At 46.5% G+C, this 13,012-nt stretch overlaps 1 protein-coding gene across 3 annotated transcripts in view; it reads right to left on the bottom strand.

The window, feature by feature from the left end:
• ADCK1 (aarF domain containing kinase 1) overlaps positions 1–12,704 on the bottom strand; it is an 88,383-nt gene extending 75,679 nt beyond the window's left edge. For 2 of the 3 annotated variants that reach the window (XM_068148662.1, XM_068148664.1), the window contains exons 1-3: positions 12,630–12,704; positions 9,573–9,713; positions 4,864–4,947 (exon numbers count right to left, since the gene is read on the bottom strand). In XM_068148662.1, the coding sequence (XP_068004763.1) occupies positions 4,864–4,947; positions 9,573–9,698 (210 nt within the window). In that variant the 5' untranslated portion in view covers positions 9,699–9,713; positions 12,630–12,704. The remainder of the gene's footprint in view (positions 1–4,863; positions 4,948–9,572; positions 9,714–12,629) is intronic. The other variant, XM_068148663.1, reaches the window with a different exon arrangement.
• Between the last annotated feature and the right edge of the window lie 308 nt (positions 12,705–13,012).

Raw genomic sequence — 13,012 nt, 5'->3', positions numbered from 1 at the left:
ATCTGGACGTGCTGGAATGTGTCCAGAGAAGGGCCACGAGCATATAAGTTCCTATTATCTAAGGCAGACAGTGCTACTGACTCATGAAGGAAATCCAAAGACACAGGCTATTCCACTGGCCTGAATTATCCAGAAACTGTAGGTTATTTTTGAAAAACACATGCACACATACACCCACTCATTTTCTTTGCAGCATCCTTCAGTCCATCAGCTTCACTGTGAGATACAGCTCATTGTGAAAACAGCCACCCCATCGTGAGAAGCAAACACAACAAACACTATGAATAGCCTCCATGGAACAGGAAATCACATTCTGTATAATGATGGCACAAGGTTACACCTTCCAAATATTTGCCCAGATACTGACAGCCCAATAACCAGGAGTTTGCATGAGAGCATCCTCATTCTGCTCTACACAAAAAAAAAAAAGGAAAGCTAATTAACCTTGCCAAATGGCTTCCCCCTGACAAAGCAATTCTGTAGCCAACAAAGTTAATTCAAGAATGGATTCTCACTGTCTCCCAAGACACCTTGACCCCAGATCCTTTCTCTCCTTGCTATCTCCTCTCTACCAAAAACAAAACAACAAATAAACAAACCAACCTGCATCCTCATTCACAGCAGCAATCTTTTGTCTTACAGAGGAAAACAAAAAATGTCCTGCTCATGGTTTTCAATTATGGCTGCTTGTGCTGAAACCTGCAAAATGAGCAACCTAGTGCAATCCTCTTACCACAGTGGTGGCAACTTGGCATCCCACTGATGCCAGCCCTTAAACAAACTGCATGTTGTGAGATCCTGACTGACTGACAGTGGGATCAACAGAAATTGATGCCAGCAATATAGGAAGTGTCAACCAAGACATTCAGGTGCTACAGCGAAAGACACACTGGAAATGGCAAAGGGTAGGCTGACTTGAACTGAGGAAGCAAACACCCGTGGAGGCAGAAGAATGTCAGAGAAATGCAACCCTCTACAGAACAAAATGGTTTGTTGAGAAAGCAATAGGTAAGGAAATATCACTGGGCAGGCTGCCTTCTTTCCTCCTCTGAACCAGCACAAGCAGGGGCAGAAACAGGAAGAAATGCCCAAGCTTACAGGAGCAAAGATAGCCATGACAGCAAAGACAGACAGGAAGAAAGCTCTTACGTCCCCTAATGCTCCTGACACTAGAACTACAGATGGCCAACGACTTGGGGCTAACCATGGCTACCACTGGCCTTGATATTAATAAGATAGCATTATGATTAATGTAGAAAAATGGCAGACAGCACAGGAAGAGATCCTTAACTCAGGAAAAAGCTCAAGTTTCCTACCTGGCCAAGCCACTAAGCAGTGAGACGAAGCAACCGCTGGGACAGACATAAAGCCTGACCACTTAAACAAGTTTATATTCCCTGTTAAGGCAGGAGCAGAAATGGGAAAAGATTTATTATTTTTTCTCTTGGCTGTTGCTGAGGAAGGGCTTTGAGTGACATCAGCAACTGGATCCTCCTGTCTTATGACTAGTAGGAGAATTAGAGAGGCAAAGCAACCCCAGGGGGCCACCGTGAATTTCCAGATACTATTTCCTGACTCTTGGAAAGCAGTAAAGCATCCCCAACCTGCTGGCCATAAAAAGGTGCTGAGAACTGAGGAGCTGAGAAGGTTAGCATCAAAAGTGGTCCAGGAGGGACAGAAAAGTAGAGTAAGATTGAAGAGAATTCCTTGGAGCTAAGCAGGAACCTGGCTAAAAGCCCCAGGGGAACCCATTTACTTCTTAATCTGCTTTGCATTTCATTGATTTCTAATGACTACATCCCTGTTTGGCCCAAACACACTCAGGGCTGCTACCCAGGCTTCCCATCTCTCATCTGAGGCCATGGGCAATTGAGAGTCTTCAGTTTAACAGTTAACTGGGAATCTGTGGAGAGGAAGTTAAACATTATTTCCACTGGAGTAGCACCCAGTGCAGAGTACTAGGAGGAGATGCATGGAAAAAGTGCATGCAACCAGCTGCAACCCCATCCCAGAAACACATGCAGCTGCATCCTCTTACTGGAGAAGTGGCACAGCAGCTGCACCCAGATCTGCTGGCACTATTTGCAGCCCCAGAGTCACCAAATTCCTGCTTCACAGAATCTCTCTTCTAACCACTGTAGCAAAAGTGAGGCTAGAAATCAGTAACCAATTCATACACATGCTGAAAAGAAAATTCCAGACTCTCAGCATACAAAGAGAAGGTTAAGATGCCCTCTGAAAGGACAGAAATGAAAGAGTACAAAGAATGGCTGAGAGCACCAGAGATCTATTCAGGACAGAGCAGTATGAGCAGCATCTGGATAATTCTCCTTCACATATACCAGGTACTTGGGAAAGGCACTCACATTCTCTTGACCTCTTACAGTGACTAATCTCTAGTACTAATCTAGTGACTAATCTCTAATGGGGCAACTTCTTACAAATCATTCTGAGATAGTTCTAGATCAAGAAAATCAACTTCAACAGAGTGTTAGAAGAGCTGCAAGGTGGTATAGACTTGGGTTGCCACCCACTAAAGTTGCACTAAGATCAAGGGTTTGACATGTATAATTACTCAAACACAAGAAGTTTTCCCATGCAAACTGATGGTTTGCTAGCACAAACTGTACAGAGATGTTACTGAGGAACCCAACTCAGCCTTAGTGGCAGCCCTCCATAACATCTGCCAACAGCAGAACAGGCCTTCATGTGCCTGCATCTTCTTCCTCCTGTGTCCCAGCTCATTCCCCTTTAGGCAGCCAACGGCTAGTGCTGGCCATGCCACAGCGTGGTGCTGTGTCATGCTGACATGCTGTACTTGCCATTGGCTCTGCCATGCACAGGGACTGACTCAGCTAGCCCTGGCTGACAAGCAGGGAAAGCACAGATCTGTGCAGTGCCAGCAAACAGGGCCCTTTCTTGCTGCCTGGGGCATGAATTGACAAACCATCACAACCTGCATGACAGAGGTTAATGAAGTCATGAGGAGACACTGCAAAAGGTCAGGAATTTGCAAAGGCTGCTGCAAACTGCTGCCAAATGACAAGCTGTCCACAGCACTGATAACTCCATAACTTGGGTGTTGCTCAAGAAAGGTACAAGCAGGCTTTCTGCAAACCAGGTTTCAAAGGTACACAGCAGAGACATGGGCAGATGCAAAGTGAAGCACTAAACTCCAAGACATCTATCTCCAGTTTATGCCAGAGCAGCAGTGCCATTCTCCTGGGATGGGGAGCTACAGAACAGCTTATCATCTTTAGACAGGAAAAGATGAGAGCAAGCCCAAGGAAACCACCCTACAAACTATTCTAAATACTCTAAGACCATACAGATGGTGTGAATTTTCTATCAGAGAAATAGCAAAACATCCTGGAGTCCAGTGCCACTGACTTTTATCTGGTCCACTGATCAGAGCTTTAGAGTCCTGAGTCCCTCCAGTCTGAGAGTCCTTGGAGTGCACCACCCCATGCATTACAACCACATCAGCAGCCTATGCACCAAGGGAAAAAAATGCAGTTAAAGACTTTCAAATGGACTATGCAGAATGGCATAGTTTGGCACAAGCCACATTTCCCACTCTAAAGAGGCCTTGAGCTGAAATAGCAGAGAGATCCTGGCTACATATACCACGTTCACACAGCTAAAACTTAAATGTCACTGACAGCTCAAGGTATTGTAGGGCTGTAGGCTGGAGTGAAAGGTACAGCACAAGACTGAGAGGAGTAATAGGGGTGCTCATCGTCCTTCTCACTAGAAATGCTTTCTCTATTTGTGTTAATTAATGGTATCAAAACACAACAATGTGTTTTGCAATGAGATGAACGTTTCTTTGCCCAATTCTTAATTCTTTGGAGATCTACAAGCCTAATACATCCCTATTACTCCTCCTCCAACAGACTCCTTTTACTTATATTCCCTCAGCCTTCATGTTATGGCCACTACCAACCAACAAGCAAGGTAAGAAACTACTGGCAGTCCCTTCTCAGCAGCCAACTTTCACACAACCAGTCTAGGCAGCAGTGGACTGGTGACAGAGCCCAAATGCATCTTATCCAACATAGCAAGCACTTGAATCTCTACAGGATGCAAGTGAGCACTGGCTGCATGTGGTTTCTCCACTGGGCAATGCAAATCCTGCAAGAATTTAATCTAATGTGCAGCACAGTTTGCTGTTAACAATTCTCCCCCTCTACTCAGCTGTGGTGAGACCCCACCTGGAGTACTGCGTCCAGTTCTGGAGCCCCTATTACAAGAGGGATATGGACGTGCTGGAACGTGTCCAGAGAAGGGCCATGAGGATGATCAGAGGGCTGGAGCACCTCTCCTATGAGGACAGACTGAAGGAGTTGGGGCTGTTCAGTCTGGAGAAGAGAAGGCTCCAAGGTGACCTAATTGTGGCCTTCCAGTATCTGAAGGGGGCCTACAAGAAAGATGGTGAGGGACTTCTTAGTATCTCAGGTAGTGCTAGGACTAGGGGGAATGGAATGAAGCTGGAGGTGGGGAGATTCAGGCTGGACGTGAGGAGGAGGTTCTTCACCATGAGAGTGGTGAAGCCCTGGAATGGGTTGTCCAGGGAGGTGGTTGGGGCACCGTCCCTGGAGGTGTTTAAGAGCAGGCTGGATGAGGCTCTGGCCAGCCTGCTCTAGTGTGGGGTGTCCCTGCCCATGGCAGGGGGGTTGGAACTAGATGATCCTTGTGGTCCCTTCCAACCCTGACTGACACTATGATACTAATTTGTTAGAAGGCACACTGAATTATTAAACAGACAGTTTGATGGTTTGCTTTACAGTAATGAGTTTGGCACCACACCTCTCCTGTGCCTTGCAGAATTCCCAAGGAACACAGACCAGTGCTATCACCTACCTGTGATCTGAGGATGTCATACTCCTCTGAGCCATAGGGAACACTCCGAAGAGAGGTGAGGTAGTCGTAGCTGATAATTGCTGTCTGCAAAAGAAAACAAAAATGTTGAGCAAGCTCTGCAGTTATCAAAAGAGCAAGACTTCTGTTAAGGAGAACGTATGTAACTTAGGCTCCAAAGTTTAGTCTCCACAGTGAAGTTTATGGTAACACTCTTAAGAAATGAAAATATCCCTATTTCAATGCACATTCATAGAAAGCATTGCAGCAGCCTCACTGATGTGCAGGTATTAAAAATAAGCAACACCTGCCACTCCTGTACTATTCTCTATTGGAGAAGCTCAAAGCATTTTCATAATCTCTGTGTAGCACCTTGCACAGCAGACTCCCATTCTCAGCCAACCATCTGGGGCTTTCACAATAAAGTCGCTGCTAGTAATAGAGGCTACGAAGAGCTTCTTTGTGAACATCAGTTATCTCACACCATCCAACCTGCCTAACTATGTTGGTGCACACTGAGCTCACTATGTGTTGCTGGCTCAGCAGAAAGCAGAATAACTGAAGACAAGCTCCCCAGTTAGCACCAGCAGTAGTACTTTTGGAGATATTCAACTGTATACAGGACTAGAGGGGTAAGGAGTCAGATACCCAATTACAAGCCAACAATATGGGGATCCAGCTAAAGCTTGTTAGCCAGACAGTCACAAACAATGAAATTAGATTCCTAAGTACCTTCACAATGTCTGAAAGTGGGTATTTCACAATTTTATCCTATGGCTAAAGTTCTTTTCTTTCCACAGTCAGAATGCCAGCAAATGGAACTGAAACATACATGCCATGTTTACTAAGTTTACTTGGAGGGAAAGGAATTAACATCTAGATGAGCTTGTCCACTAACCTGCTATTTGAGCTTCAAGATCCTAGCCATACATAACCATTTGCACAACTCAGATATAAAGTCAGATTTCCTACAGTCTTTGCACTGAAGAGGAAACATCACATTCTGGGACACATACTAGCCCCACCCTTCATCACAAACATGCCTAGGAAGGACATAAAGCACAACTGATGTATCATGAAAGCCAGGGAGGCAAGAGAATCAAATTTGGTTTGAGACAGTCACTAGAACTGACAACAGAGAAACAGTGCAAAGCTCAGAGATGCATCCAAGTGGGGATCAAGCTGGGAATCAGTTACAATCAGACACACTCTTAACTTGTGAAGGTTGGGTTTCTCATGTTCCCTGTTTTCCAAATTGGAAATGGAGAACAGCATCTTATTTTCTGGCTTTTTAGGCTCCCTCACCCCTGGTGATCTCAGGAGCTACACACCTACATAAAGACCCATTCAGAAAAAAAGATTTTTCAAAGCATCTTCACAACCTCAAAAAACAACTTTAAAGTGGAGGGAGGCTCCTATCAGCCTTGCATGAAGTTCCCATTTTATCTCTGGTCCAAAAGGGTAATTATGACCTCCAACTTGAAAAGAAGTAGCTAACAGATTGGCCTGTATTAGAGGAAGAGGGAATTAATTAAGTGGTTGCTAATTATATTGTAATCTTAAACACTGAATTAGTATTATGATGATACTGATAGGCAACTCTGACATTGCCAAATCCCTGCTAGTGTCTGAGATTTATTCCAGCTACTGCACAGAACATCTCTTCCATATATCCAGAATAAGTGTGATACCCTCAGTGAAATACAGCAAATGCTCAACTGCTCTGCCAGGCTCCTAATTTTACCAGAAACCATCTGAAATGTGATGGTGCCCTTGCCACTGACTTCTTTCTCAGCTAAGACTAGTGCCGTCATTCCTGTTACAGTGTGAGACTGAATCTCAGGCACATAAGACAACCTACAAGATCAATCAGTCACTCCCCTTACAAATGCCCAGATTACTTAGCTGATCTTGCATGCAGGCCAGTGTCAAATGTCCCCAAGAACAGGGCTTCCATTTCGCATCAAGGAATTCTCAACACCTTACACTCTTCCATCACTGTTAAAACTATCCTCAGATCTTACCAAGTCATGGTGCAATGTTCCCTCTGAATAGCTGTCTACCCACAAGCAAGAGCCGGTTGCCTAAACTGAGCTTCAGGAAGATATTTTCATTAAGCTTCTTCAGAAAGTCTGCAGTGGACTCAAATCTTTCTTATCAACCCCAGATAAAGACTGCCCAGAGTCCTGTACTTACATGGCAGATTTCTTGATCTCCACACTTTCTTTCCTCCAGGATTTTGATTTGTTTTGTTTGCCAAACCATAACTTGTCTTAAACTTTTGTGTCTGCTGCTGCTGAACTTAGCTCTTAAGAATTACAGACTCTCCATTGCAACCTGCTTTTGCCTGGCTATGGTCCAATGATCAGATCAAGCATCCAGGTAAAAAGCCTGGGTACGGCTAGGATTGAAGGACTGAGACGTTACATCCATACAGATGCCACCAATATCCAAAGTCACTTGTTTCTAGTGCTACAGAGTCTCAGCTTTCATTTTAAAAAGAGCAAGCCCAAGAAGCTGAGCTTCTTAGAAATTAACATGTCTAATTGCTCTATTAACTTCACTCAGTCTATGGCTAAGAAATGGGAGTCATTTGGGCTGCCAGCGCTCAGATGAGAGATGACCTCTAACTGTCCAACAATGAGCAGACTTCAAGCTGAAGGTACAGCAGGACTAAAGGATGTCTTGGAAGCAGCCTAACCCAAGTCTTATATATGAGAGAACATAGAATTGAAAAAGATACAGAAATTTGTTTGAAAAGTACACACATAAACACATGCTACTACCACCCTCAAAAGACTGAGCACTGATAGCTTGGGTTTGGGGGGGTGCCTGCTATGGGTGCATAACCCTGCAATGTGTGTAAGAGCAAGGACAATTAAGTGCTTTACAGCCTGTGACTTGTGACATCCCTGAAGGCAGAGGATGTGAAAGTCAAGCATGTCTTTAGATTCATCAGCATGTAAAGCAAAGAAAATCTCCCTTCCTCTACTTCCTATTAATGAGAAAAGCAGATTCTCCTGGGCACTCAAAAGACAGATCAACTGCACAGCCTCATCTCACTTACTTTTGTGTTAAATAGAAGATAGCCACAAAAACACTGGTTTCAAAAGACTGAGAAACACTGGTCAAGCAGGCAGAACTCAAGGACAGACTGGAGAACCCCAAAAGCTTGAATAGAGGAATCCCCTCCAGCCAATAAATTGTGTTCCATCTCCATGCCTCAGTTTCCTGTGCAGTAAAAGGGAGAGAGCTGCTCTCTGCAACCAGGCAGCACTGCCCTATGGTCAGGAATGGAGCACAACGCTCAGCACTTGTTAGGTAGGAAGGAAAGATGACAGTTTGTGTTTCTGGCCTCACCCTTTCAAAATAAACACTCATTTCTCACAAAAGTTCATGGTGCAGCTCGTACATACGAACAGTGAGGCACCTAAGCCAACCCACAGATCTTGTTTCTTATTGCATGTGCCCTCAGGAGCTGACTCCCTCTAAAACTCATTAATGAAGTGCTTAGAAGTCATAAAATATGCAGAGAGACAGCTGCCTACCACTGGGGTCTCTAAATGATGGAGATCATGGCCTGAAGTGACAAATGCATAATGCAAGTGAGGTACAGGGAGACAGAGTTCTCTGTTGTCCTTGTTCCTGGCTGCTCATGGATTCATCAAGTAATATCCTCCAGAAGGCAGCAACCTGTTTGGCTGGCAGTCTCCATTCTGATGTTTTCTGGATAGTGATGACCAAAGGTGAAATAATAATGACAGTAGGCTGGTGTAGTGTTTATTTCACAACTCTGGAAACCAGTCTCAGAAGTACATTACCTCCCATCCTCACTTTACCCTTGCTTTGGGAGCAACTCTCAAAACACCTGCCCTCCCCTCCCCACATCTCACCAGTAATGGCTACCTTTCCTATTAATATAACAACCACAACCCTTAAAAGAAAAAAACACTCCAGTGTGAAAAAAATGGCACATGCAGACAAGGTGGTTTGAATTAGGTCATTGTTAAAGGCAACAGGACATGGTACCTGATGCACTGAATTTAGGGAGCAATGCTCAGCTGATAGAAGGAAATGTTTTAGCCCTTGTAGGCCACAGACCTTGGGAACGAACTGCAACTATGTAGAGAGAAAAAAGCCTTTAGCTAATTACCGACGGCCATTGTGACTCAGGAAGCCCCACAACTACCTGAGAATTAGAGCTGGTAAACATTGCAAAAGAGTCTGTTTTGTTTACTAGCTCTAATTCTCAGGTAGTTGTGGGGCTTCCTGAGTCACAATGGCCGTCGGTAATTAGCTAAAGGCTTTTTTCTCTCTACATAGTTGCAGTTCGTTCCCAAGGTCTGTGGCCTACAAGGGCTAAAACATTTCCTTCTATCAGCTGAGCATTGCTCCCTAAATTCAGTGCATCAGGTACCCAGGTCACTGGCCTTGAAGCCCAAAGTAAGCCCTTGCTCTGAAGGTTCCATCCTATCCAGGGAAGCAGAGACAGGTCTCTGCAGCTGAGTATCTTTCTTTGCTGCTTTCCAAAATGTGCAAAAGACAGTTCTATTTCTCCCCCTCGGTGCTCCTTATTGACCTTGTGACTTCTGAAGCCAGCTGTCAACTGAAAATGCAAAATAGGAATACAAGAAATTCTAAGTTCTTGTGAACTCCAATTCCCTTACCCAGCCAGAGATCCTCCTGCTGCACACTACTAGTGTGAAACTTACTGTGGCAATGGCTCGGCCCACACGAACAACTCCAAAATCATTGGGATCCAGGAACTTGTTTCCATACAGATAGATGCCAGAAGCAGCTGCTACCAATGAGGTAAGTTTCAAGACCCTTCGTGCCATGACTGATGAACCCTGCTAAGATACAAAACAGCAACTGTAACATACAAGGACCTACTGGCCTGATGCCCACAGACCCGAAGGACCTGGCAATCCAAGTTTTAACTGCTCCTTTGCTACTGATGCATTACTACCACTGTCCACAGCCAAGAGCTCAAGCAAACACACAGCGACCAAAGGTAAGCTGTTGTGCTCTGACTTGATTGCTATTCCTAACTCGACAGTGCCTACAGGACACAAACCCAGAAGTAACTCAATGCTAAACCTTGCGTACCCGGAGCAAAACAATTGTTCATGGTCCCAAAGGTTTTCCAAGGAGAAATAACAGGCGGACAAAGAGAAGGGAGCACGAGCTCATCAAAAGTCAAGGCTGCCTCCTCAATGCAAATGTTTTGAAGATAACACAATGTAGGGTAGATTACAAGAGAGAGGGTAAGAGAAAGCAAGAGATCAAAAAGAGCTCTTGCAACATCAAGAGCGCCCGAAAGTTGGAAACCCTGCCAGACTAGCTGGTAAAATGCCTCACTGCTAATCAGTTTGGGGAGAAGAGGCACTGCATTCCTGGAAGTTGCATGCAACTCAAGTAGCCAGTGGTGGACAGCTGCATACAACACAGGGGATGGGGGACCTGATCTGTGACCAAGTGAGATTTGTTTTCTTAACATGTCCATCCTGTTCAAGAGCAAGACAGGGACTGCACTAGCTGAACAGACATCTGCAGGAATCAACAGCCTAATCCTGGCTCTGTCATTGGCCCAGCCCAAGGTAAGGCACCTCTCATTGACTTTTTCTCTGGGAGACAAGGGCGCAGAAGAAACACATTTGCCCCACTAAGCGCTTTGGAGCAATGCATTTCTTCCTTATAGTACACAGAGTAAGTGTATTTTTTCCCTTCCCCTTTAGCTGGCATTTGATAGAAAATGTTTGATGATTCCTTCTGCTTGCACCACAAATCAAGAAGCATGGCTCACCTAATAGACGGGCTCTCCAGAGCACCCTTGGGAGTGCAAGCTTTTACCCCTCTCTACATTTCACCCATATCTGGGGCTAAACTATTACCACTGCTGTATCATTCAATGACACCCCACCTCCCCCAGCAGAGAAGGGGAATCAGGAAAAGCAGAGAGGACAGATTTAATGAAACAGCCAAACTAATACCAATGCCAATAGAAAGCACACCAAGTTACACTCAGAGCGGCAAATGTATGGTGGTTACAATAAACAAGAAACAAGACCTCTGGACATGAACCTTAGGTAAACTTTATTATTTCCTTACAAGCCCTAGGTAACTTTGAGGCAGAAAAGCTGAGATATATTGTGTCAGCACCTGTCAGAGCTGCCTACAGCACCCCAGCTCTTTCTCCTTTCAGAAGGGGCAGATCACTGATGAGGACTCCTCCAAATCTATAATTAAACTCAAGAGAAAACAAGCCTGGCCTCTTGACTGCAGCCAAATGAACATGTGTCACTGCAATTCCAGAAATCGAGGCTTCTTCCTGGAAGACTGGTCTTTTTGTACAGAAACCTCTTGTATCCTCTGTCACCTTCAAAAGACATTTTCTGCAACGTATTTTAATTAAACCATTTCTACATATTTTTTGTAGAATTTAACTTACTGGGAAGTGAAAGGTGCAAAAAGTGTGACTTTTTTTTTTTTAACACAGAAATTACACCTCTCGTTTTCATTAGTTTTCCTTCACATTCTTTATTACTAGAAGCACATTTGTTTGAAAGCAGGATGCAAGTCCATCTGTTCTTGCATCTTATTACTACCCGAAGCTATAATCTGCAGTTTGTGACATCACATCTATTACCATACCCGCCAGCGGTCCGTCACGGGCAGACGATGGGAAATTCAGCTAGCAAACGGGCAGAGCAGCTGACAAAGTTTCTACTTTCATGCTTAATGTGTTACACCAATAAAAAGGGAAGAATTAAAACTTCCGCGTATAAGGTATAGAAATGAAACTGTCAGAAATCAATTGTATTTCAAAGTTTTGCATAAGGTGCTGAGGAGCCTTTTCTATGTAAATGAGCCATTATGGCATCCCTAGGGGTATCTTAAAGACCCTGTCAGCTGTGAAATAGGGCTCAGGATGTCACTGCCTCTCATTATTAAGGCCGGCGATGATGAATCACCAAGGTGAGCTGCCTTCTTTGACTTTCACACAACTTCACACACGTTAGGTTTTCTTTCGTGACAGCTGGACGCCATGACTTTCCTAATCCCACTCGGGTGAGCCGGAACGGGACAGGAATTTAATGTTTTTTCCCGGAACCCGGGAGCTGAACCCCTCGAGGCACACCACCGCCACTGGCCAGGTCGGTCCCCCGGCGCGGTAGCGCTGCCCTGCAGGTCGTGCCCTCATGAGGCCCAGGGAGCGGCACAGCGCGCCGAGCCCCGAGGGACAACGGGGACAGCGCAGCCGGTCCCGCCGCAAAGCCCTAGCAATGCCCGCCCCCCCTCCGAGCCCGAGCCCGCGCCCGCGCCCGCTGCCCCCTGCCCCAGCAGCGTGGCGCAAGGTCTTCTCGTGAAGGACACAAGGGCCCGGGGCCGGGTCCAGCTGCTTTCGGTTCTCCTTCAGGAGAGCCGAGCCGCACCGCGCCTCCAGGGACAGCGCCCGCGCCCCTCGCTGCTCCTGCCTTCTGAAATGACCCCGTCCCCGCCGTGCCGTGCGGCAGCTGGGCCTCCGTTCCCGGGGCCCGTGCCTGCAGCGGACATCTACTACCTAGGCCCAGACCCCCTCGTCTGCCGACACCGGCCGGGGCGCGGAAAACTCGAACGGGCCGAGGAGCCTGTAACGGCAGTGAGGGGTAGGAGGGCAGCGAGGGTCCGGATCTGGATGACAGTCCAAATCCCAGTCCTTTCTGGACCCTCCACAGCCTCCGTCGACCGCACCGACCCCTCCGCCAGCGCACGGAACCGGCACTTACCGCCTTGCCGGCACGGCGGTACTTCAACTCCCGCGCGCTCAGCCGCCTACGCCCCCTCCGCCTCGCATATGGTACGGTCCTTTCCGCGCCGCATGCAGGGAAATGTAGTACGCGGGCACAGCTGCTAGAAGCGGCCGTGGCCTGGCGGGACTTCACGAGGCGGCCCCTGGGCGAGTCCACCGGGAAACGGCGGGGGAGGTCCCCGTACTGGGGACACGCGATTGCCGAGGAGTAGGCAGGTGCATGGAACCAGTGCAGCGTACACCAGGGTAACGCAGTCTCCCCTGTTTCAGTGGCGCTCCGGGCCTGGCACGACTCTCCAGAAATACCTCTGCTGTGCTCTTAAAAGCGCCTGAGGCTTTGTGGTATTCGGTGTGCTCTCA

This window comes from Melanerpes formicivorus, unplaced genomic scaffold, assembly GCF_026170545.1.
Source record: "Melanerpes formicivorus ecotype bairdi unplaced genomic scaffold, bMelFor1.0.p_v2 SCAF_17, whole genome shotgun sequence".
NCBI lineage: Eukaryota > Metazoa > Chordata > Aves > Piciformes > Picidae > Melanerpes > Melanerpes formicivorus.
Note: the sequence above shows the minus strand (reverse complement) of the source record. Positions and strands in the feature narration are given on the sequence as shown.